Source organism: Lithobates pipiens, unplaced genomic scaffold (assembly GCF_037356315.1).
Source record: "Lithobates pipiens isolate NorthernLeopardFrog02 unplaced genomic scaffold, aLitPip1_a1.2 Scaffold_19, whole genome shotgun sequence".
Lineage (NCBI taxonomy): Eukaryota > Metazoa > Chordata > Amphibia > Anura > Ranidae > Lithobates > Lithobates pipiens.
Window position 1 is genome coordinate 245,961,908 of NW_027507764.1, and position 27,179 is coordinate 245,989,086.

Genomic DNA, 27,179 nt, shown 5'->3' on the forward strand with positions numbered 1-27,179 from the left:
ACAGACCTGTCCACAGAATCTGCAGTTTTCAGGTCTAATAATAGACATAGGGGAGACATTTGACAGGCAAGGACACATGCAGCAGGCATGTATTTCCTTATAGATAACCACTATGGCAGTAGTTGGTAAAGGATGAGAGTGGGTTTACATCCACTAAGTATCATCTTCTTTAATGTCTTAAAATACACCTGTGGCACGTGTATAGGGATCATCTAAAATTTATAGAGCACTTTTGGCAAGATTCCCATTTTGATGATATTTATAGACCCTATCCAGGAAAGTGGCCTCATTGATATAGTAGTTTAAAGTAGTTTAGTTATCCTGCTCGGTCGTCATATGACGTTATCAGGATAACAGAGCCAGGCCACGGCGATCAGAGGTGCTGTGTGTCAGTCTGACAAAACCCAACTCTGTGCTGATAATCAGTACATTGATTATCAGCACAGCCCCATCAAAAAGTGCCCATCACCTGCCAGCCTGTCCCCCTCTATAAAACCTGTTAGTGTCCATAAAAGTGCCACCCAGTAATGACTGTCAGTAGTGAATCAGTGCCGCCTATCAGTGTCCATCAGTGCCGACTATCAGTGTCCATCAGTGCCGCCTATCAGTGTCCATCAGTGCCGCCTATCAGTGTCCATCAGTGCCGCCTATCAGTGTCCATCAGTGCCGCCTATCAGTGTCCATCAGTGCCGCCTATCAGTGTCCATCAGTGCCGCCTATCAGTGTCCATCAGTGCCGCCTATCAGTGTCCATCAGTGCCGCCTATCAGTGTCCATCAGTGCCGCCTATCAGTGTCCATCAGTGCCGCCTATCAGTGTCCATCAGTTTTTTTTTTTTTACAAAATGGTCGGTCTTTTTTCGTTTATAGCGTAAAAATTAAAAACCTCAGAGGTGATCAAATACCACCAAAAGAAAGCTGTATTTGTGGGAAGAAAATGATAAACATTTACTTTGATTGCAGTGTTGAATGGCCGCACAATTATCATTCAAAGGGCAACAGCGTTGAAAGCTAAAAAAATGTCCTGGGCAGGAAGGGGGGAAAGTGACTGGTATTGAAGTGGTTAATCTCGTTTAATAACGGTTTGAATTTCTTTTGATACAGATCCGTTGGAGATGTTAATTTTATAACCATTATATTAATATTTTGTATTTCAGACTTTGAGGGGTTCACTTTGATAGATCTCCATAATTTCATTATATTTGGTAATGATGTTCTTGGGCAGTAGACATAAAACAAGATATCATCCGCATATGCCGCCACTTTATATTCCTCTTTTACCTTCACTCCTTTTAGATCTACACTATTTCTAACAGTGGCCAATAAAGGTTCCAATGTCAATATAAAAGAGGTGAAAGAGGACACGTACCATAAAATAACTCAAAAGATTGAGATAGGGTCCCGTTGATCTTTACTGTTGCCGTTGGATGTTGCTATAGGGTTTTAATCCGTCGAGTAATTTTTGGCCCTATCCCCATCTCTTCCATTGTAGCCACCAAGGATCCCCAGTCTAACCTGTCAAATGCTTTTTCCAGATCTATTGACAGGAATAGAGCTGGGGGTCCGTCTCTATTTTTTGTAGGAGTAACAATGTTCTTACTCCATTGTCTCTTCCTTCTCTCCCAGGTATGAACCCCACCTGGTCTGCATGTATCCAATACGGCATTAATCTCTTTAATCTAATGGCTAATATTTTTGTATACAGTTTTGTGTCTACATTTAATGATATTGGTCTATAATTGGCACATTGCGTTATATCTTTTTCTTCTTTTGGTATCACCGATATAGGCCAACAGTGATTTTTTTAATTTCCATCCCTTTATCTATTGAATTCCAGTAAGAACATAATTTTGGAACCAATTGGTCTTTAGATTTTTTTTTTTATAGTAGATTACAGAGAATCCATCCTGCCCTGGACTCTTTCCTGTGACTGTCTCCTTTAGTGCTGTGGAGATTTCGTCTTCGTTATAGGTCTCTCTAGATCGAACATACTCCCCCCTTACTTAATTTGGGTAATTTGGCCTCTTTTAAATAAGCTTGTATTTTTCCTTATTTTCTGATTCTTTTGCTTGTTCCCCTGTTAAATCTTCCTGAGTATAGTGCACAATGTAACTTTTTGAATACACTTGCGATTTCTGATTTAGTATATAACAGTTCCCCTGAGTAGTTTTACATTTTTTATAAAAGTTTAACAACTTCTTTCTCCTTAGTGCTCTTGCCAGACACTTTCCTGATTTCCCCTCTGGTATATTTCTTTACTCAGTTTATTGAAAAGTTCATCTTGTCTCTTGTTCCATTAATGAGTTTAATTCCTCTCTTTTTAGCACTATCATATGTTGTATATCTATTCCTTTCCCTTTTTTATGCCTTTGTTCTAGCTCATATAGTGCTTTTAATATTTCATTTTATTTAGCCTTGCTTTGAGTCCCAACTGATATCAGGATGACCCCGATATAGGTATTATGGGCTTCTGATAACTCCTGAGTCTTATTTATCTTAAAATATTGTTCTAATTCTCCATTTCAAAAAATATGTAGCAATGTCCCACAATTCTCCTGACATCGCCAACATTGATCAGAAATATTCGGAAAGCACTGAAGGACAGGGTCCAATACTACTGAGGGAGAATCTTGAAATTTGTTTCTTGCACGTTCTTGCAAATTGAGGATTTTAAGATAAATTATATTATATTAGTAAATTACCCTCTTGTCATTTTTTGCAGAAAAGGTAGCTGATAATCCTCCAAGGGTGTAATCCGCAGAGAATACATTTTTGAAATGGTATGGGGAAATGGACCCTGCTCACCACAGCACTCTTCAAATGGAGACAAGTTGCGATCAAAGATGCCAGGGGCAGGTAAAATATTTTAAAAAAATGTCTTAATTGTGCAGTTCACCAGAAATCCAGATGGTAGGAGCCTACAGCTGATTTAAGTTTCTGCAATGTGGGCCAAGACCCTAATATAACGGAGCAAAACGCCTGGTACGACCCTGCATCAATCAACGTACTGAAGGCTACTTTCCACAATTCCGGGGTGAATTGTGGGTTACCCAAAATGGGGAACAACTGAGATTCCACAGAAGATAACTTACCCTTATAAAAAAGCAGAAAACACAAGGAGATACTTATAAAACACCATGGGGAACTATGCAGCAAGACACAGCTATAGCATATTCTAAATTCAGTCAAATCTTTAGATCCCCATGCCAACTACAAACGGTGTAAATGGGTCCTATGATGGTGTTTATAAAGCTCACTGACAGCTAATCCACCAAAACGTTTAGGGAGAATGAACAATGACCTCCTAATTCTTGGGTGTCTATATGCCCATATGAATCCAGTAAACAGTGCATGCGTTTGTTTAAAATAATTCATAGGTATAGTAATGGGTAGGGCTAAGAATATAAACATTTTGGTAATATACACATTTTGATATTACACTGCCCAAACCAAGAATGAAGCCTCTTATGCATGCTTCCAAAAGAACTTGCATTCTATGTAAAAGTGGAGGAAAATTATCAAACGTGCATTAAGGATCTGCGGGGATAAAAGTACCCAGATATTTCAGGGCTAAATCCTTTCACTTAAATTTGAAACAAATTTTCAGAGTCAGCAGTAAAGAGTCAGAATCCATCACCCCATAATCTCTGACTTAGGATAAAAAAAAACCGTAGAGCTCAAATTAACTAAGTAAGTTGGGGAGGGACACCATTGGATTAATCAATGAAGATGGCATATCATCGGCATAGGCCGAGACTTTATACTGGACTCCTTCAACTAACAATCCCTGTATGTCAGAGTTTAGACAAACCTTACAAAGAAAGGGTTCCAACGAAAGAGCAAAGAGGACAAGGGGCACCCCTGTCTAGTCCCATTAGTGGTCGAAAAAGAAGAAGACGACAGTACCACATTCACCTTAACCACTTCAGCCCCGGAAGGATTTGCCCCCTTAATGACCAGAGCCTTTTTTTTCGATCTGGCACTGCATCGCTTTAACTGACAATTGCGTGATTGTGCACCGTTGTACACAAACAAAATTGACATCTTTTTTTCCTACAAATAGAGCTTTTTGGTGATATTTGATCACCTCTGCGTTTTTTATTTTTGCGCTATAAAACAAAAAAGACTGACAATTTTGAAAATTTTTACTTTTTGATAGAATACAAATATATATATAAATATAAATAAATAAAAATGTATTGATCAGTTTAGGCCGATATATATTCTTCTACATATTTTTTTGGTAAAGAAAAATTGCAATAGGTGTATGTTGGTTTGTGCATAGTTATCGTGTCGTCTAAAAACTACTGGATAGTTTTAGGGACTTTTATTTTTATTGTTTTTACTGGTAATGGCTGCAACATTGTGGCGGCCAAATCTGACCCCAAATTATTCTATTTGAGGGCCAGTGACATTATTACATTGATCAGTTCTACAAAAATGCACTGATCAATGTAAAAATGACACGGGCAGGGAAGGGGTTAACACTACGGGGTGATCAAGGAGTTAAGTGTGTTCCCTCAGCGTGTTCTAACTGTAGGGGGGATGGGCTTACTGAAACATGACAGAGATCACCGTTCCAGTTCAACGGGAACAGAAGATCCCTGTCATGTCAATAGGCAGAACAGGGAAAAGCCTTGTTTACATAGGCAGCTCCCCATTCTGCCTCTTCTTACTACAATCGCGAGCCACCAGCGGCAGAGTTCCATGGGAAACTTCTTGCAGCACATGTGGGGTGCGTGCCCAATATCCTGCTTTAATGGAAGGACATACTGTGACAGACATAGCAGGGACCTAGGCTCCTGGAGGGGACTGAATGCGAGCCACTTGCCTTGTGATTATGGGCCCTCACATTTGAGGGAACGGTGCTTTGTGAGCTGTATGCCTGGGGACCCCTGAGGTGGTGTTACTTGGATTCAGGTCCGTGCCCCCCCCCCCCCCCCAAGACACAGACTCTGGATATGTAAATGCCATGTTAGCAATAGACTGAATCACACTATTGGGACACGAACTCTTAGATGCGAATATCATCACCTCCAGCCACCTGTCTGTATCTTGTATAATGTAAATGAGTCTAGTCTGGCTTGACACATATTCTAAAGAGTATTTCACCTATTGATGTTTTGTTGTTTGTGCTAATTAACCTGCAATTGAATTGTTATTGAGCTAGGAGCCGAAAAGTCTTATTCCTCAGTCAACTAGTCTGAGTGTTGATTTAGATAATTAGGTTAGGTTTTAGTCTTCTACTGTATTATAAACACTTGGCATTTTGGTTCTAATAAATCAGTCCATGTTGAGCAGCTAAGCAAGTCTCGTCTTGTTTTGTGCTCGTGAGCGGTTGGAATATCTGATATCTATATTCAGACTTAGGAAGCGGTATACTGACGGAAGCACTCAATCGGAGTGTGGGATCGGTTCCGTCACACATACAGGTATGTATATCGGCGTGAGCTGGTCGGCAAGTGGTTAACCTGCCCCATTGGCAAAGCATAAATGCTTGAAATGCATCTAAGCATACTGTCTCCTAGGCCTATATGTCGCAAGACAGAAAAGTTGCCAATTGACCTGATTAAAAGACCTTCCTCTGCATCTGTTCTGAATACGCACGGGGTATTAGACAACATTTGGTACATTAATCAAGTTCAACCCCTTAACTGTATTGTCCCATGCTTCTCATGTCGGGACAAACCCTACTTGGTCCAAATGGATGAAAAAAGGTAAATTCTGTTGTAATCGCGTAGCTGGAGGGGGTGGCGTTTGACTGAGGTTATTTTTCTGACTTGGGTTAGTCTTAATCTCTAGTCTGTTAATCAGGTCCCATACAGGGCCTTACCCTCTTCCGAAAGTATAAACATGTTCCATAGGTTCCATGTGTTCTTAAAAGTTTCATGTCTGTCTTGTGCTTATAATACCGAATCTTCAATTTTTTTTGGTCTCTTCCACCTTTCGTAGCCAAAGTGCTACTGTCGGTCAGTTCTGTTGTTTCCATAGTCAGGGGATGCATGATTTTGCTGCATTTAGCAGATGACATAGTATGGATTTCTTATAGACTTCGGGAGAGATGGTTGATACATGTAGCAGGAAAAATGCTGGGTCATTTGGGATCTGAAAATCTGTAAATTTTTGGGAGATGTTGCAAACAGTTGTCCAGAAAGCTGTTAGTCTAGGACATGTCCAGAATATGTGCAGCATTGTTCCCGTCTTCATTGCAGCGCTTTGTGCAAAGAGAGGACTTGAAAGAGAAACCGATCACATTCTGTTTTTGAGATGTGGTGAAAGTGAGGTCTAGATCTGATTCCCATTTCGTAATACACGTCAGGTGCAGTTGTTGTGGGGGGGTATTTAAAAGGGAGTACATTTTGGAGAGGACTTGTGGGAGAGGGTCTGGTGTAATCTTGGGGGTTTGGGATAATCTGAAGTGGTGTAACTGGGCCGCGTTCCAGAATGTAAGCTGGAAAGGGCCTGCGGTGTCCATCAATTCCAAGATTGTAGGCCATTTGTCTCCTTTCACAAACTTGCAGGTGGTAACACACTCGGAGGGAATCTGGGGTTATCAATAATTGGAGTAGTGATGACTTCGTTGTTAGCAAGGTCTGTATGGTAGCATGTGTGCATTGTCGCAGGGTGTTCCCTATCAAGGGGTGTGATTTCACTTCTGAGGGTAAAGAGTTGCCACACCATAGTGCATTCTTTAGAGGTATTTCGGTTTGGGGTTGCCCAATTTGCACCCATAATTTAAACGTACAATGGCGTCTCCAGTCAATCCTACCCAAGTGTATGGCTCGGGGGTGAATTACTCTTGTATATGTGGGAAGGGTCAGATGGAATCTTGGTGCCTAAATAAGTCAAGATAGAGGTCGTCCACTTAAACCGGAAGTTTGCTTGTACCCTTGGGAGGATATGTGGTAACAGCGCTATCCCCATCGCTTCCAGCTTGGAGAAGTTTATCTTTAAATTGGATAATTTTCCATAAATTTTGAATGCCTTGAGGAGGTTTGGTAAGCACATCACTGGGTTAGTCAATGAAGAGAGTAGGTCATCTGCATATGGCGATATTTTGTGTTGTGCCTGTCCCACTATTATTCCTTGTATGTCTGGATTTAATCTTATTGTGGATAAGAAGGGTTCTAGGCAGAGGGCAAATAAGAGGGGGATAGAGGACATCCCTGCCTCATACCATTAGTATGGGGAAAGGGTCAGAAAGGACTCCATTTGTTCTTACCCGGGCGGTTGGGCTAGAGTATATGCTGGCTATTTGACTGATCATCACCTCCCCCAGTCCAATGTTTCTGAGAACCATAAATGCCCAATTTACCAGATCGAATGCTTTCTCGGTGTCTGTGTTCAGCAATATACATGGGGTATTTGTGGCCCGTGCAATGTGTATCAGATTCAGGACATTAGTGGTGCTGTCTCTGGCTTTCCTTGAGGGTATAAAGCCAACTTGGTCTAAATGTACGATTTCTGTGAGATGGTGTGACAGCTGGGAGGCTAGGATCTTAGTGTAGAGCTTGAGGTCTACATTCAGCAGAGATATAGGCCTATATCCTATACATGCCGCTGGGTCTTTCCCCTCCTTGTGAATCACTGTGATGTGAGCTCCCAAAGTGTCCCTTGCAAATGTCTTACCCGTGCCAACTGCATTAAACAGAGTGATCATGTGTGAACCCAGTACCGGGAGCAGTGTCTTATAGTATTGCAGTGTGTATCCATTGGGTCCTGGGGCTTTCCATGGCTTCATTGTCCCTATTGTTTATTGGAATTCTGACAATGTTATTGGAGATTCTAGTTCTTCTCGGACGTCCTGGGGGAGAGAGGGAATTTGGGCTGATGCAATATAGTCATCTATATCTGATTGGGATGAGGTCGCCTGCGCTGTATTATATAGATGGGAGTAGAAGTGTTTTTAACTCTTCTGAAATATGTGTGAATAGGGTCCTCTTTTGGCCGCTAGCAGGGACTTATATGAGGGATGTATAGTTTGATAGCTTGTAGTGTCTAACCGCTCTTGGCAGTAATTTCCCACATTTGTCTCCAGATTCATAATTTGCTTTGCGGCAAAATTGTAAAGCCGCCTTGGCTCTGTAATGGAGGTGGTCCGTAATCTGCTTTCGTACTATGGTTAATTCAGCTTCTGATGACTGTAGGGGGGCATGTTTGTGCCTAGATTCAATGATGGTCAATTTCTTTTATAGTTGTATTAGTTGGGATCCGTGCAGTGTTTTAGCTATACGCTTGAGTTGGCTTGGCGGGATGGATGATTTGTACGTCGATGTGTCCACCGAGGGAATCTGGGGGGCATTAAAGTCCCCGCCTAAGATCAACTGTCCTCTAAATTCATGGAGCTTTCCCATAGCTTCCTCCAGAAACGTGGCTTCTCATTGGAGACGTATAATGTCGCCAGCGTCGCCTGAGTGTTGCCTAAGAGGCCTTTCAGGAAAATATAGCGTCCTTCTGGGTCTGATATATAACTTTGGCATTTCCAGGGGGTCTTACTGGAGATCAGTATTGAGACTCCTTTAGATTTGGCATTTGGGTTAGTTGAATGATATGTTACTGGGTAAAGTCTATTTCTCAGTAGTGGGAGTTTGTCGTTTTTAAAGTGTGTTTCCTGGATAAAGGTGATGTCCCTGGTGAGATAGTTTCAGGTCATTTAATAGCACGAGTCTTTTCTCTGGCGTATTGAGGCCTTTCGCGTTAAGCAACATCACTTTAATATTATGTAATCAAAAATCTCTGCGCCTAGGATAATGAACTGCAGCCTCCCCTGAAAAAACTACACCGAAGTGAAGCCAATCAAAAAAAAGACTACTCTGAAAAAGGGAAAATTGCCGCTATTCTAATATAAAGTGGGCGCACTAAACAGGCACCAAGCAGTGTATATATAAATAAAAAATAATAAATAAAAACAGTACTTGGTATCAAGTGCAATGTGCTTAAAATTATAAATATATAAAAAGTGCAAGTGCATATTCCAAAAAATAAAGATCTATGCAAGCAATCTATAGTGGAATAAACATAGAAAGTGATCCCGAAAAAGATGATCTCAAAAATACACCAAATGCATATATAAATCCGTAACAGCAAGAGAAATAAACAGAAAAAAAATTCTCTCTATACAAAACCAAAGTGATTTGGTGAAAAAAATATATAAATAAATATATAAATAAATATCCAGTATGTTGCAATGTCCAAAACAAATTGATATAAAAATTGATCTAAGAAAATATAACAGCAAACAAAATCTCAGTGATGGTATCCAAAAATGAATAAGTGAAAAAATGTAAAAAAAAAAAAAAATAAATGTCCAAAAAGTAATAAATATATATCCAAAATATTGCAGTGTCCAAGAAAACTTGTGGGTAACCATAAAAAACACCCAAAATATATAAGTGAAAATCCGTGCAACTAAAAAGAAGGCAAGAAAAAAGGGTGACTCTTCAGTGCTCCCCTCCAGCATTCACTTCCCCCTCTTATGTATGCACTCACCAAAGCGCCTCACCCCTGCAGGGGTAACAGGCGTAATAATCCTTATCCAGACAGTGGTGTCCCTCTACCAGGAAATTCCTTGAGTCTGAATGACTGTCAGCCAGCAGCAACTCTACAACTGCAGCAGTCGGGAAGGAACCAATCACAGCACCGTGACCTGAGACACCTCGAATCACCACTTGAAGGACCTCCCAAACCAACCCAAGGTACAATCAGGGGTGTCATTGGTCTGGAAAAACCACGTCACCTCCTTGAGTACATCATCCAAAACCTCAGGGTCCTGCAGGAGACTCATTAAATTTCCACATCAAAGGGCCCGTGAGTATCTGGAGAGGTTATATAGAGTCAGCTTTTAGGCATGGCTGTATGTTTCCTCTGAGACAGCTTTATGTATGAACTACCCCATACAGCACTGTGCGTTTGAACTAAACCATGCGGCACTGTGCAGCTGTGCGTTTCCTCCAAGTCAGTTTTTAGGTGTAGACTGCACCCTGTAACATTGTGCGGCTGTGTTTCCTCCGAGTCAGCTTTTAAGTGTGAACTGCACTGTGCGATTTTAGGCATGGACCACACTGTGCGATATTATTTTGCAATATATTTCCTTTAAGACTGTCTTTAAATAGAGACAGCACCATGCAACAGTTTGTTTCTTCACAAATGGTCTTTAAAACCGGCACTTCAGCTATTATAATACAAATTTCAGTATATAAATCAGAGACTTACCCCCTCCATTAAATCCTGCTTTTATCTCTCATGTGGGAGTTTCAGCTTCAAACACAAACATCCATGTAAACTGGTCACCCACTCTCAGCTGCTGCAATCCATTACCTTCCCACCCTGCTCCATTGAAGTGTCTTTCTCTGCTGCAGTTCAATCCCATCAGCCACATCAAGTCTCTTCTCACTATGTGCACAATCCGTTCACAGGCTGTGTCGCTCTGGGTGTCTCAGGCAAGAGGGGCTTGCAGGTTTCCAGAAGGATTATGTGGTAGCACACAATGATTGGGAGCTACTCAGTACTCCTAGCAAACACAACTAGTCGGCACCATGTTCAGGCCCCTCCCTTTTCCTGCATCCAGCCAGTGAGCCCGTGCCATTCCTCTTCACCCCCTTTTATGCCACATTTGACATGTCGTGTTTTTTTGGGGGGGGGGGGGCACCTAGCTTTGGCAGGTACCTGCTCCCAACTCCTGCTTGGGCCACCTAGGCATCTCAAGCGGAAGTTCTCCTGTCCCCTCCCCCCCTGCAATCTTCTGGGACAAGTCACAGGTCCCAGAAGATTGCCCGGCCATTGAGCATGGGCAGCACAACTGGAGCATGTGCAGTGTGCTGTCAAGTCGCAAGCTGTCACAGCTGGGTTCCCACACTTGTAATTCTGGCATTGGGGAGTGGAAGAATCAAGGGTTTGGGCGGCCGCATTGCTGGTTCGTAGGACAGGTGAGTGTGTTTTTATTAAAAGTCAGCAGCTACACTTTTTGTAGCTGCTGACTTTTAATAAAACACAAAAACTACTGGAACTCCAGTTTGCTGTTAAAAAAAAAAAAAATAAAAAGTCTTAAGATTAAAAGTAGCAGCTTTGATAGGTGCAGTCTAATGTGGATCATGTAGATTATAAACACATCTTGCTTACCTGTCTCAAAAAAGGCCATCAAGACAGTTTATCCCAACATTAGACTGAAATTCCTATCTAGTTTCTAACTCCTCTGCTTATAAAATATTTTTTCAATCTGTTCATTTTCTCTTTGATGCTGTGATAGATTCTGACTAATCCAAGACATACTATCCCATAATACTTAAAGTTAACGCCACTTTCCTGTGGAAAGAAATGTCAAATAAAAAAATATAGCGTACACAATTGCAACAAGTAATTTTGCAACTGCATGTTATTAGAAGTTACCTTTCATTTTCAAACTGCAGCTCTGTCATCTTTTTTAAAATGCCGTTTAATATGGCAACCTGGAGGTGTTCTGTACACAGATGGTGTATAGATCACTCCCAAGAAATCCCCTGCTTGTATAATTGGCTTATAGATTTCCCAGAAGTCTGTGCTAAGATGCAAGTCAGATTTTTGGCATCCCCTACAACAAAAATTAAATTTTTTTTCAAAAGGGATAGCTTGTCTGAAGGGATGAAGACCCTGCCACTTATCAGAGCCCTGCAGGTGCCTCAGCTTATTAATTATTAATAATTATAGTCACTTCCCTACAGATTCACTCACTACAGATGTACATGGACACAAACCGCTATTTCTTCAGAACAAAAGGTAGGAATCTGCAAGAAAGTTTAAGATCCCTGCAATGTACATTGATCAGCCAGAGGGGAATGTTTTTTTCTCAACAAAATTGGAGTTACTTTAAGGCATCTGCTTAGATTCAAGATGTTCAGGAAAGTGGAAAAGAGAGCCCTGACATGTACATGGTTATGAAAAAACAGTTTGTAATAGCTACATTTTTTTGGTTGCCAAAAATGTCCTCTTCTCCACCTGCTTGGTACAAAGCAGCAGTGTGGTGTATTCAGAAAGGAGAAACAATTTTGAGCTCACCTTCTCTTTTGGATTAGTAATTGCTAACTAATTTGGAAGCAGATGACCAGACACAGAACTGTCACTTTGTGCAAAAAATAAATCAGACTGCCACAGCCTCTCAAGCAGATAAAATGCAGAAACACCAGGGGGTGGGAGCTGTTATCTGGAGGCTTGTGGGTGGTTTTGGGCAACTGACCATTTTGCCTTGCCCCATCTAAATCCCAGCATGGAAAAAATGTGAGAGGCCATTGGAGCAATGTTACAAAAAGAAAAATATAGCAGTTGGCATATAAAGGTTTATCAAGTAAATTATGCAGTACTGACACGCAGACATTTATGTCAAAAACAGCCTTACCTTGTAATAATGAGGACTTGGTTTAGCATGGCTAATAGTTGTTGAATGAACAGCAGGATAGGGTGCTTTCAATGATATCTGTTTAAAGCCAGCTTGGATCCCAGGAGATGGACATATACCAACAGGCATGGCATTGATGGTACAACTACCCTGAAAGCATAAAAAATGCCTGGTGCTTATTACATTTTCAATGGGAGATAAGATTTCCAAAATGAAAAGTAAAGATGCATCACGAAAGATAAAAATTGAACTGCCACATCGTAAAAATTTCTAAATTGACAGAATTTGGCGATTCACTCCCTCCACAATACATATCACAAACAGAAGAAAATTAGTACTACATATACACTATATTGTCAAAAGTATTGCGACATCTGCCTTTCCACGCACATGAACTTTAATGGCATTCCAGTCTTAGTCAGTAGGGTTCAATATTGAGTTGGTCTATCCTTTGCAGTTATACCAGCTTTAACTCTTCTGGGAACACTGTCCACCATGTTTAGGAGTGTTATGAGAATGTTCGACCATCCTGTGCAGGCCACTCAAGTTCTTCCACCCCAAACTTGCTCACCCATGTCTTTATGGACATTGCTCTGAACACTGGTTCAAATCATTTGGTTGAGGGTGGATTATGGTGTGGGGTGATTTTTCAGGGATTGGGATTAGCCCCTTAGTTCCAGTGAAGGGAATTCTTAAGGCATCAGCATACCAACATATTTTTGACATTTTCATGCTCCCAACTTTGTGGGAACAGTTTGGGGACGGCCCTTTGTTACAACATGACTGCGCACCAGTGCACAAAGCCAGGTCCATAAAGACATGGATGAGGGAGATTGGGATAGAGGAACTTGACTGGCCTACACAGAGTCCTGACCTCAACCCGATAGGACACCTTTGGAATGAATTAGAGTGGAGACTGCGAGCCAGGCCTTCTCATCCAACATCAGTTGCTGACCTCACATATGGGCTTCTGGAAGAATGGTCAAACAATCCCATAGAAATACTCCTAAACCTTGTGGACAGCCTCCCCAAAAGAGTTGAAGCTGTTATAGAGGCAAAGGGTGGGGCCAATTCAATATTGAACCCTACGGACTAAGACTGGGATGCCATTAAAGTTCATGTGCGTGTAAAAGCAGGCACCCCAATACTTTGGACAATATTGTACAAAATCTCTCTACATTAAAATCATCTCCATGTTTAAGCACTTCCCACCCTGCCCATAGTCCTATGACGTCCACAGATGGGATCTCCCATCCTGGACAGGCGTTATAGGACGTCCTGGGCTTCCCAGCCATCTGGGGGGCGAGTGCCGCCATGTTGCTTGGGACTCGATGCATGTGCCCAACGGCCACGTTATCCGCTGGGCACCCACGATTGCCCGTTAACCAAGCAGGACCGTGGATCTGTGTGTGTAGACACACAGATCCACATCCTGTCAGGTGAGAGGTGACCGATCAGTGTTCTTCTGTACTGGGAACATATGATCGGTCTCCTCCCCTTGTGAGTCCCCTCCCCTACAGTTAGAATCACTCCCTAGGACACAGTTAACCCTTTGATCACCTCTTAGTTTTAGCCCCTGCCCTTCCAGTGACATTTATACAGTAATAAATGCATTTTTTTATAGCACAGTTCGCTAGTAAAAACTAAAAAACTAAAAACTTTTTTACTAGTTGTTGGAATTGAACATGATACATCTAAAGTTTCTACATATCTGTTGGTACAACCAAGTCACCAAACACAATCTGCATAGCAGAATGAGCTCTATTCAGGCCACCTAGTGTGCACGGAGCTTCAAAGAGATTTAGGACTAATGAGCGGGAGGGGCGTCCGAGATCGAATCACAAGATGTGAACCCAGTCGGAGCAGTTGCAATTCATGGGCAAACACTGCCCCCCAGAGGCCAATTATGGCAGGACTGTCAGAGATATTTAGCCTGGGGGAGGAGACGCCCCAGAGACGCTGATTGATCCACAGGCAAAGGAGGGTGGGCAATGGGGGTGTGGTGTGGCTGAGGTGTGTATCAAAAAGGGGTTCATCAAAGGGAGCTGTCTCTCATTCCATCATGAGGCTCAGCCGCGAAGATCTGATAAGTATTGCTTGTATTGTATTCTGATTGTATGCTATGTATTCTTGTAACTTCTATTGATACCTTATGCAAGCTTTCTGATTTCCTTGGGAAATAAAGGAGATTTGATTGATCCTAGACCGTGTATTTGGTTTCATAGCTAATTGTTATAGTATTGTGATATTAACGATAGCATGTGCTCAGAGTATAGATAGACTAATCTAAAGGGACTAGACAAAGTAATACATAACTGATGATAATAATAAGATGTATTGATCAGTTACTTCACTAGTAAAAAAAAAAAATGCCATAAAACTATCTCCTATTTTGTAGACGCTATAACTTTTGCGCAAACCAATAAATATACGGTTATTGTGATTTTTTTACCAAAAATATGTAGAAGAATACATATCGGCCTAAACTGAGGAAAAAATTTGAATAAAAAAAATTGGGATATTATAGCAAAAAAGTAAAATTGAAAATTGGCTTGGGCAGGAAGGGGGTGAAAATGCCCTGTATTGAAGTGGTTAAAGAAGATCTTTGAGGAAATTTAAAGAAGCAATGAGATGTATGCGCTGTAGACAGCGGTGCCTGTCTTCGGGCAAATATCTCCTAAACTGTATAGATTTAGGAGATATTTCTTGGACCTACAGGTAAGCCTTAATCTTGTGCACTATCAACTACCTCACTTTGTATCGGACTTTATTAATATATATTAGAATTTTTTGATTAATGAATGTATCACTTGTTTAATATATGATTGTTTGTTAGAGCTAATTTTTTCACATATAAAATGTTGGTGGGTGTCAGCTTTAGTTTTAATTTTTCAGGGATTTTTCACTACTATTTGGATATTGTTTTCATTTATCTAAGATTTTTATTTAATGTCAACTTGAAGGGTCTTTTTATTTATTTTATGTCACTTTAGTGGGATTATTTATTTAAATAAGTATATCAATAATTTTTATTAATTTATTTATTGATTGATATTTGATATAGTTTGGTATTAATTAGCGCTGCACTCTTTTTGCACTTTACTTATTAATTTAACTGGGAGATATACATTGGTAAGAATTCCCCATAGATGAACTGCTTGCCGACCAGCCGCCACAGTTGTACTGCGGAAGAATGGCACAGCTGGGCGAAGCAACGTTATGTGGATACTAGGGGCGCGCACACCCCCTGCTTGCCTACAGAGCCGGCTCCCACAGTCGCTCGGGGCACACGGAGTACTGGGATCTATGTGTAACACAGTTTCCGGTTCTCTGAGGGGAGAAGTGACAGATCGCCTGTTCATACAGAGTATGAACAGCAATATATCTCTTCCCCTACATGGTCCCCTCCCCCCTTAAAGCGGTAGTAAACCCGCAAATTTTTTTTTTTTTTTTTTTAAACCTGCAAAGCAAAAGGCATAATGAGCTAGTATGCACCGCATACCAGCTCATTATGAAATACTTACCTTAGAACGAGGCCCCGACATCTGGCCCGATCCACGCCGAGGGAGCTGATATGCTCCCTCGGCGTCTCTTCCGGGTATCGCGGCTCCGGCGCTGTGAGTGGCCGGAGCCGCGATATCGTCACTCCCGCGCATGCGCGCGGGAGATTTCAGTCCGGCCGGACGAGCGCTGCCGGATTTTCACGGCGAGAACCCCCTTGTGCGCATGCGCCGCTGCAGTCAGCGGCGCATACCGAGGGGAATATCTCCTAAACCGTACAGGTTTAGGAGATATTTTTTTTACCTACAGGTAAGCCTTATTATAGGCTTTCCTGTAGGTAAAAGTTAAAAAATTGACCATACAACCACTTTAAGTTAGGACACACACTAGGGAGCACATTAACCCCTTGATCACCCCCTAGTGGTTAACCCCTTCACTGCCAGTGACATTTTTACAGTAATCAATGAAATTGTAAGCAATGATTTTACAGTAATCAATTTTTTTCCATGGGATAGAGAACTGAGGAAACTCTGGAGGTAGAAAATGCTTATGTGGATGATTCCATTCAATATAAATAAGCTTCTCTAGCAATGTGTGGACAGAAACGCATGCACTGGTTGTGAAGGTTTCAAATAACCCAAAGAAGAAACCAGACTTTCAGCTGTTTAGGGGTAGCATGAAAATGGAGCGCACCATGTCCATAAGGGTTTGACCTTAGATTGTAAAGCTGGAACATCAGCTGTTTCCAATGCAGAGGAATAATCGGTCTGTTTTTCCCGATTGTTTGAGGGTAATACCTCATCCTGTCCCCACTGCTCCCCTGATAAGGGGTTTGGAGTGGGAGAGAGGGATCTAGCACACTTCTTATCCCCTTTAATGGAGGATGCGATTAAAGCGCTAATCTTCCTTCTAAGCCCTGCAGTACAGAGGAAAATGCATCTTCAGTCACGTATACAGGAGCTGAAGTGTGAGAAGCAGTTGCACCACCAATTGCTTCCAATGACTCACCCTGGCTTGCCATGTCAGGTATCTCCGGAGAGGATGACAATATGGAGGCATGTGTGGAGTTCACAGCGCCTGGGGGTGGTTTTGGTGCCTTAGTAGTAAGCCTTGAAGCCATAGTGCAAAGCACAAAAAGCAAAGGTACTCTAAGAACTGTTCTATTTATTCGAACAATAGTAGGAAAAACAGTGGTAGCACATAGAATGATCGAATACTAAACAATAAGTTTTTTCCTGTACTGCAAATACCTGTGTAAACCCCTCACGTGCACCAGCGCTTCTGTGTCCTGTGGCAGCCTTGGTTCAGCTGCTCTGATAGACACGATTTGCAGAGTATCAGCTTTAAGCATTCTCTGGTGTGAGCCTGATTGACTATGCGCCACGCCCTTTCTTGTGCTTTAGCAAGAATCACCTCAGAGGGGAGGCGGGTGGCAAGCGGATTTATACTGCCATTTTATCAGCTTTTCAGATTTATGCATGTTTAAACATAACATGTATCCCTATCCACTCAGTTTCCCCATTTAGGCTAGATTCACACCTATGCATTTTTAGTGCTTTTTGCAGATTTGCACTACAGTCCATTTACCATGGTTTCCTATGGAACACGTTGCAAAATGCAAAAAGCACTAAAAATGCATAGGTGTGAATCCAGCCTTAGGGGGAGAGGAGACCCCCCTCCAGGTGCTAAGACGCACGCTGTATTAGCACAGATTTAAACAGGGTCTATACACTATTACTCCATCTAGAGGAGTTTTTAAGGCATTTTACAAAATAATTAAAATAAAAGTCATAGGTGGACTTTGCAGTTCCTATGCTTTCCTCTCACCTTTTCCTCGCTGCAGGATACTGCTATAAACAGACAGATCCAAACTTCACCCATCATGGCAGGCAGCGTGGTTATACCTTCAAAGATTGAGGTCCTTTTAATAGGGTTTCCACTCCTTTGGACCTGTATAGCACCCCTCAGGACAGATTTAGGTAATGTAGCAAGACCAAAAAGAGTCCTGGTTCCTAGGGTCCTGGCCTCAAAGAGGAGCGTTACAGGCAAAACCTTGTTCTTCTATGTGAGGCCCGGGTACCATCCTGGAGGCTTTTTAAATCCAGCATGGATCCCTTCTGGAGCTCTGCAGAGCACATTTTCACTCGTGCAAACACCTTTTGACACTGGCAAAAAAACTGAGGTACTCCTGGAAGGAGGAGGGGTTATATAGGGGAGTCAACTTCCTGTATTGGGTTTGACAGTGTCAACACCTGAAGGTAGCTATAACCCACCAAGTAAATACTTAAGGCTCTGTGTCCTATGATGTACGATAAAGAAATAATTTTTTTCATATATTTTTAGGGGAAATTATAGCAAAAAGTAACAAATATTGCGTTTTTTTCAAAATTGACACTTTGTTTATATCGCAAAAAATAAAAAACTGCAGAGATGATCAAATATCACCAAAAGAAATCTCAATTTGTGGGAAAAAAAGGACGTCAATTTTGTTTGGGTGCAATTGTCAGTTAAAGCAACGCAGTGCCGAATCGCAAAAAGTGCTCTGGTCAGGAAGGGGGTAAAATCTTCCAGGGCTGAAGCAGTTAATCAACTCAGGAAATTATTTTGGTATGTTACTGATTGTCTAAACAAAGTTTACTTTTTTTTATTAACTGCTATAAGTGGCTGGAGGCACTGTGATTCATTATATGTAGATTCAGACATTACCCTTTTATTTAACACGTACCATTCGTCAAAACACTTAGAGGTTGTAAAGGTTTGTGTTTTTTTCATCTTAATGCATCCTATGCATTAAGATGAAAAATCACCTGGCAGTGACCGACCCCCAGCCCCCCTCGTTTTACTTATCTGAGCCCTAGAACTCGACCCACAGGAACTCTGCCCGGGGTTCTCAGCTCTTGATTGGATAGACTTCGGCTTCTCTCAATCACATCCAATGACAGAGGCGCCGGGGGGGAGGGGGGTGGGGCTGAGCCCTGCATTCGGCCTGTATGGACGCCGAATGCTGGACTCGGGAGGGCAGCTGCAAGGTAACCAGATGTAGGGAGGAGCCATGTGAGTCACCAAGGGACCCCAGAAGATAAGTTCGGGGCCAATCTGTGCAAAATTAGCGGAGGTAAGTATGATATGTGTGTCATTTTATTTTTTTTAAACAAACCCTTACAATCACTTTAATATATTTAAAATTCCCCATACTTTAAAATTCATACCACATTCAACATTCACATGTCATGCAAATTGGATGCGGTTTAAAACACATACAATTCCCATATATGTGAACCCAGCCTAAAGGTGATCAGTGTTTTGTTATAGAACAGTGGGCTCATAAGGTCATTGGAGGAGTGGTTGTATGTAGGTATGTCAGTTTGCTGTGTGAGAAATGACAGGAGTTGAGATCCACTGTTGAACATAACGCAGTTCATAGGAGCATTTGTGCTTTAATCTGCAAGTCCCTCAAACGAGGGGTTTTGTAAATTCAGTTTTAAACCTGTTTCTTCACGGGAAAAAGCCTATAGCTAGGAAAATAAGGGGTTGTTTTCATTGTGCTTCACATTACTTTTTTCACCTGGCTCATGCCTTCTGGGAAAGGAGGGGGCAAAGCTGGATGTAGCTGGAGCGAAAGTGAATGTAGCAAAAAAAAAAAAAAAAAAGGAACCCTGGTTTTCTGGTATGGGAAGCTAGTATTCCTTGTGTTGCACAATATTACATTTTGCAACAAGTATAATTAAGGATGCCCTTCCTTCCATATTCAAGCCACTGAGCTGATCTCCAGGAATTCAGACACTTTCTAAAATGTTCTGGATTACTATGAGTTAGGTCCAGTGAGGTCAATACCACTATGTAGACTTAGGTTTGATTTACAACTTTTATTCTGGCAAAAAACAGACATTACTATACTTTCAGTGCTCCAAAATGGACCTTCTGCTCTCAGCTCCTTCAGCGCCAGAGTTGTTTGCAGCCAGGCATGTACTGGCCATCGGGACTACCGGGAGTTTCCCGGAGGGCCGATGGCTCAGTGGGCCACTCTGATGTTAGGGGTCTGCTGATGGGACACTCTGATCTAAGGGGGCGCTGATGGGACACTCAAAATGTAAGTGGGCCGGTCTGGATGAAGTCCAGGGCCAAATTTCTGTCCCAGTCCAGCCCTGTTTGCAGCTGTTGTGCAAACCCCTAACTTCCTCTTGCTTTCTAGTATATTTTGTCGGTAGGAAGTGCTGGACGCTTTTCTTTTGCCTGTACTTTACTGGTAGGACGCTATCCTTTTGCCTGTACTTTACTTACTAAATGTGAGTTTAGAGGAAATTTTTATAATATAAAATTGCTTTTCTACTGGATGTCTGCGATATCTGGATGTCTGGATGTCTGAGTGTCTCTTCCATTTTTTTACTCATGTGGCTGTCATGCTATACCTTTGGAAGTATACTGTTTCGTCAAGCTTTTTTTTTCAAATATACAGTTTTTATTGAACACCGACTAAGGGAGGATTCCCAGCGATACATAAAGAACAAAAATAAGTGAAGACTGAAAATATGTAACATATTACAGACCACATAAACATGTCATCAAACATCAATACAAATACAACAGAATTGGTCGCGTTACCCACAAAGTGCAAAAACTTGGTCGCAAAAAAGGACCAACTGGATAGTCTGATTGCGGTGTTAGCTGGATTTCCTCCCTACATTTTCCATTATCATGGTGAAATTAGCAAGGAAGTAGGTGCAAGTAAAGTAGGAAGATGGGAGGGAACAAGGGTGGAGAGAAAGGGGAGAGGGAAGGGGGGGGGAGAGGGAAGGGGGGGGGGGAGAGGGAAGGGGGGGGGGAGAGGGAAGAGGGGGGGAGAGGGAGGGGGGGAGAGGGAGGGGGAGAAGGAAGAAGCAGCCAGGGCGTGGACGAGGAAAATACCAGTGTGTACGGGTCTTTGGAGACCTAAACAATGTATGTGTCAGGGCTGCCTTAGCCCTTCCTCCTCTGGGCTGGCCGCTTAGCTGTCAGCTAATTGCCAGCTCTCTTCTCTCTCTTCAGTTACCAGCTGTTCCCGATGATGCTCGTCTGGCCTGCCTATATACAAGTCTTCCAGCTCATTTCTCCTTTGCCTTCACATTTGGTCACATCACTAGGAACCATCTCCTGCTGGTTCAAGACTGGCTTGCTAACATCCCTCCTGGTTTCCATCCTGCTTGCAGTTGCTCTCCGTGGATCCCTGACGTCTGGACTGGCTGACTACCCGATCTGGCTACTGGACTCTGGCTTGCTTGACTATGCTTTTTCCCATTTATCTTTTTATTTTTATTAATAAACTAGTGTGATTAGATTGTACTTCTGTCTCTGTTTCATGGTTCCTGACAGTACGTGAAGGCCATGAATACAGAAGATACAGTCAATCCACTTGTTGGTAATATTTTTTCCAGATTGGATGAGCAAGATCACTGCATGGATCAGTTTGCCTTGGCGTTACAAACGCTCCTGAATCGCACGGCTCACCTGGAATCCCCCACGGTGGCTGCTCCGGTACAACCTGAGTCGCAGGACGTCCCAGCTGCTGCGCCAGTCTCTGTGCAGGCACCCGCCTCAAGTATTACCTCTATAAGAGGTATGTCTGGTTCTGCTCCGCTTCCCCAGCAATTTGGGGGCGATCCAGTTCAATGCAGAGGGTTTCTCAATCAGGTTGAGATATACTTCGAAATGCTGCCCCAGGCGTTTCCCACGGACAGAAGAAAAGTAGGTTTTGTGATATCTTTGCTTTCTGAGAGAGCCTTGGCTAACCCTCTATGGGAGACGCAAAAACCTGTTGTCTTGAGTTACCCTCAGTTTGTGGCCTCCTTTAAAAGGGTTTTTTGACGTTCCTGCATGCTCCGCTTCTGCTGCCAAGTGCCTCATGTCCATCACACAGTACGAGAACTGTTGCCGACTACGCCATTGAATTCCGTACTCTGGCAACAGAGGTTGCTTGGAGCAATGAGGCCCTCGTGGCTGCTTTTTCTCATGGTCTCTCGGATTCCATCAAGGATGAGATAGCAGCCCGAGATATACCCACTGAACTGGAGAGCTTGATCTCGTTTGCCATCCTCATTAACTCCAGACTCAGAGAAAGACTCTCTTAAAGCGGGAGTCCGCTTTTTTTTTTTTTTTTAAAGCCAGCAGCTACAAATACTGCAGCTGCTGGCTTTTAAAATAATGACACTTACCCGCCCAGCGTGCCCACGATGTCGGCACCCGAAGCCGATCCCTCGATAGTCTCTCGGGTGCTGCCGCCGCCATCTGGGGTATGGGAATCAGGAAGTGGAGCCTTTCGGCTTAATTTCCCGGTTCCCTACTGCGCATGCTCGACTCGCGCTGCGCAATAAGGATGGTCCACGCTGTCTCTGGGATCCGCGTGTTTCCCAGCAGGCGGCGGGGGACCTTCGGAAAGGGGCGTAGATTCTGCAGAAAGGGGCGTACCTTCTGCAGAATCTACGCCGGAAGTGGGTGCAGATACCTGTACTGTACAGGTACCTGCACCCCCCTTCCCCCTGAAAGGTGCCAATTGTGGCGCCGGAGGGGGGGGGGGTTCCAATGAGCGGAAGGTCCACCTTAGGATGGACCTCCGCTTTAAGGAGCGCTTGCGGAAGCTTCCTGTACATTTGCCTCCGAGCTTTGTAGTCCCACCCATGCCTCCCTCACCTCCCATGCTTCCTGGTACCGAGTTGGTCAGTGAAGATGAATCCATGCACCTGGGCTTCACGCGTCTCTCTGTGGATGAGAGAGCTTTTAGGAGGAGGGAGAGATTGTGCCTTTATTGTGGCCAGGCATGTCACTTTTTTAAGTCTTGTCCTACCCGTCCAGGAAACGCCCGAACCTTGGGGTCCTGTCATGGACAGACCTTAGGTGGCGTTGTTTTGTCCCCAGTTATCCAGAAGGATAAGCCCCTGGTTTTGGTCACTCTTTCTTGGGCTGAGGAGTCCATCGAGATACAGGCTCTAATCGACTCTGGGGCTGCAGGCCTGTTCATTGATGCTGCATTTGTTTCGCAGCACTCGATTCCGCTGCAGCTGCGTGATACTCCACTTGCCATTGAGCCTCTTGACGGGAGACCTTTACAGCCTGCCCATGTGACTCATGAGACGGTTCCATTGTCCATGGCAGTAGGGGCTCTTCAGCATGAGATAATCCAATTCCAAGTTATTTCCTCACCCAGACTTCCGCTGGTTATTGGTTATCCTTGGTTACAGAGGCACAACCCCTCTTCTGATTGGCTCCGTGCTGAGGTTCTCTCCTGGTCACCACAATTCAGTGAGACATGCTTCCTGAAGGTATCCAAGGTCCTGTGCACCGCTTCACTCCCCTCCCTGCCGGAGGAGTACCGTGATTTTGGCGATGTCTTTGATAAAGGTCAAGCCGGTAGTTTGCCTCCACACCGCCCTTCTGATTGCGCAATTGACCTTCAACCTGGTGCCATACCTTCTCGTGGCTGGGTTTACCCTTTGTTGGTCTTGGAGGATAAGACCATGGAGGAGTATGTTGCTGATGCACTTTCTCAAGGTTTCATCCGCAAATCCTCGTCTCCTGCTGGTGCTGGTTTCTTCTTTGTGAAAAAGAAGAGCGGTGAACTGAGACCTTGTATAGATTATAGGGGTCTCAATCGTGTCACAATTAAGAATGCCTACCCGATTCCATGGATTACTGAGTTATTTGACCGCCTCAAGGGAGCAACGGTTTTCACGAAGCTTGACCTGAGAGGGGCATACAATCTCGTGCGCATTAAAGAGGGCGATGAGTGAAAAACTGCGTTTAATACCAGAACAGGCCATTATGAGTACCTGGCAATGCCTTTTGGGCCTTTGTAATGCTCCGGCAGTTTTCCAGGAATTTATTAACGATGTCCTCCGAGATTTGTTGCAGTTGTGTGTGGTGGTCTCTCTCGATGATAAACTCATTTTCCAAGTCCCTGGAGAGCCACCACACAGATCTCTGTCATGTACTTCAGAAACTAAGAGAGAACAATCTCTATTGTAAACTGGAGAAGTGCGAGTTCCATCGTGAACAGGTTACATTCCTGGGCTATTTCCACTGCTGGTTTTTCAATGGACCCAGAGAAACTTTCGGCAGTCCTACAGTGGCCTCGACCCGTGGGTTTACGTCCTCTGCAGCGTTTCCTGGGCTTTGCCAATTACTATGGCAAGTTTATTTGTAACTTCTCATCTCTGGTCAAGCCTCTGGCTGATATGACCAGAAAGAACGGTAAACCACAGAGTTGGTCTCCGGAGTCCATTAAGGCCTTTGAGACTCTCAAGGCTGCCTTTGTTTCTGCTCCTATGTTGGCACATCCTGATCCTACGTTGCCTTTTATCCTAGAAGTTGATGCTTCTGAGACTGGAGTTGGCGCTCTTCTGTCTCAACGTCCTAACTCAGAGCGCTATGCATCCGTGTGGCTACTTTTCCAAGAAATTGTCACCTGCTGAGTGCAATTATGAGATTGGAGACAGAGAGCTGTTGGCGATCACTTTGGCCCTGAAAGAATGGAGACATCTCCTTGAAGGTACCACTGTGCCCGTTCCTATTCTTACTGGCCATAAGAATCTTACATTCTTGTCTGAGGCTAAGCGACTCTCTCCCAGAAGGGCGCGATGGGCTCTTTTCTTGTGGAGCTTTAATTACATTGTCTCATTCTTACCCGGTACTAAGAATTCAAGGGCGGATGCCTTGTCACGACAATTTTCCTCCACTTCCAAGTCGGAGTCGGTTCTAGTTCCTATGATTCCTCCTGATCGTATCTTAGCTACGGTTCGCACCAGTCTTACTTCTCCTTTGGGTGACAAGATTCTTGCTGCTCAGGTCCATGGTCCTCCTGATAAACCTTGTGACCACTGCTTTGTCCCAGAGAGTCTCCGTACTGCAGTACTCCAGACTTATTCTCCCACGGCAGCTGGCCATCCTGGGAAGAATCAACTCATTTGGGCCATCTCCCAACAATTCTGGTGGCCTAGTCTACGGGCTGATGTTACTGCTTTCGTAGCTGCCTGTCCCATGTGTGCTCAGAGTAAGACTCCACGACACCTTCCAGTGGGCCTCCTACAACCCATACCCAATGGAGAGAGGCCCTGGACTCACCTGTCTATGGATTTCATTGTGGAATTGCCCAACTCCCACGACAACATGGTTATCCTTATGGTGGTGGACCGGTTCTCAAAGATGCGTCATTGTATTCCACTTAAGAAGTTGCCTACCTCTAAGGAACTGGCTTCCATTTTTGCTCGGGAGATCTTTCGCTTACATGGGCTACCCAAGGTGATTGTCACAGATAGGGGCAGTCAGTTTGTCTCCCGGTTCTGGCGAGCCTTTTGTGCACAGTTGGGAATCCAGCTTGCGTTCTCTTCTGCGTATCACCCGCAGTCTAATGGGGCCGCAGAACGAGCCAATCAGTCCTTGGAGCAATTCCTATGTTTCTATATTTCTAACCATCATAACAACTGGTCTGACCTATTAGCTTGGGCAGAGTTTGCTCACAACAGTGCCTTGAATTCTGCCTCCCGATTGTCTCCATTTATGGCGAATTATGGTTTCCAACCTTCCATGTTGCCTTACTCGTTTGTTCCACAGAGTATTCCTGCATTAGAGGAGCATCTCCGTGGTCTTCGTTCCACTTGGGTACAAGTTCAGGAGGCTTTGCGTCATGCTAATGATAGGTACAGACTCCATGCTGACCGCAGACACCTGCCTGCACCTTTCTACCAGGTTGGGAACAGGGTCTAGCTGTCATCTCGCAACCTCCGGCTTCGTGTTCCCTCACTGAAGTTTGCACCTCGGTTTATTGGGCCTTTCCGTATCCTTTGCAGTATTAACCCAGTAGCTTACGCGTTGGAACTTCCTCCTAGTATGCGCATCTCTAATGTGTTTCATGTCTCATGTCTTCATGTCAACATTGTGTGGACTTGCTTAGGTTACACCTACCAAACCAGGAGTGCAATCCGCTATTCCATTTTTCCAGCAGGACATGAGTCCTCGCCAGGACAGGTGGGAAGTTCAAAGCAAAAGTACGCTGAAAATCAGGTGGGATAAGAGTTCCTAGATATTTCAACGCTTCACTCGTCCATTTAAAGCGGAAATGCATTTGCATGGAGAGTGAAACTCGGGGGGTACGGCAATTTCCTTAAGGCTTGGGAGGGATATCGTGGGGTTGGATAGGGTGAACAGCAGGTCGTCTGCGTAAGCTGCAATCTTACAATGCGTATCCCCAGCAACAAGTCCCTGGATGTCCGAATTCAGTCTTACCTTACATAGGAATGGCTCCAGCGATAGGGCGAAGAGGAGAGGTGATAAGGGACACCCCTGTCTTGTGCCATTAGCGATAGCGAAAGGTGGTGAGAGAATTCCATTCGCCTTCACTTGCGCAGTGGGGTTTGAGTAAATTCGTTTTATCCAATTGAACATTCTATCTCCAAGGCCTATATGTCTGAGTACTGTGAGCATGAAATTCCAATGAACCCTATCAAACGCCTTTTCAGCGTCCCTGCTCAGGAATACACAGGGAGAGTTCCTTTTATTAGCTATGTGGAGGAGGTTGAGGACTCTTATCGTGTTGTCTCGGGCTTCCCTGTTGGGTATGAACCCCACTTGGTCCTGGTGTACTAGAGCTTGGAGATGGTGCGCTAGACGGGACGCTAGGATTTTGGAGAATAACTTCAAGTATACATTCAGCAGGGATACGGGTCTGTAGCTACTACATAAAGTCGGGTCTTTATCTTTCTCGGGAATCAGGGATATATGGGCTTTCAGCATTTCCCTAGGGAAGGTCACGTCAGACCCGATTGTATTGAAGGAGGACACCATGTGTGGTCCCAAAATGTGGAGGAAGGTCTTATAGTACGACAGCGGGTATCCGTCTGGACCCGGGGCTTTACCCGGTTTCAGGTGTCCGATGGCCGTGCGGAGTTCCTCCATGGTAATAGGCGCTTCTAATTCTTCCTGTATGTTTGTAGACAGGGAGGGCATTTGGGAGGTCGCAATGCAGTCGACTATAGCAGTTTGGGAGGGCTGGTTGCACGTCAAATTATACAATTTAGAGTAGAATTGCCCAAACTCGTCAAATATCTGTTCAGGAAGGGTGACTCTTTGGCCGTCAGGATTAATAATGTGGGGGATGTAGGAAGTCTGCTTCTGTTCTTGCACCGCTCTAGCTAGGGTCTTGCTGCATTTGTCACCTGACAGGTATGTAGCGCCGCTTTGGCTCTGTAGTATAGCAGATCGGTTTTCTGCCTGCGAATCGTCCCTAGTTCAGATTCAAGTGACCGGGAAGGGCGTGTTTGTGGCGTTCTTCCAGTGAGGACATGGTGG

The 27,179-nt window shown here is 43.8% G+C and overlaps 1 protein-coding gene across 1 annotated transcript in view; it reads right to left on the reverse strand.

The window, feature by feature from the left end:
- Positions 1 to 27,179, reverse strand: part of TENT4A (terminal nucleotidyltransferase 4A) — a 686,787-nt gene that overhangs the window by 113,780 nt on the left and 545,828 nt on the right. The window contains exon 10 of the mRNA XM_077491885.1: positions 12,366 to 12,515. Coding sequence (XP_077348011.1) covers positions 12,366 to 12,515 — 150 coding nt within the window. The remainder of the gene's footprint in view (positions 1 to 12,365; positions 12,516 to 27,179) is intronic.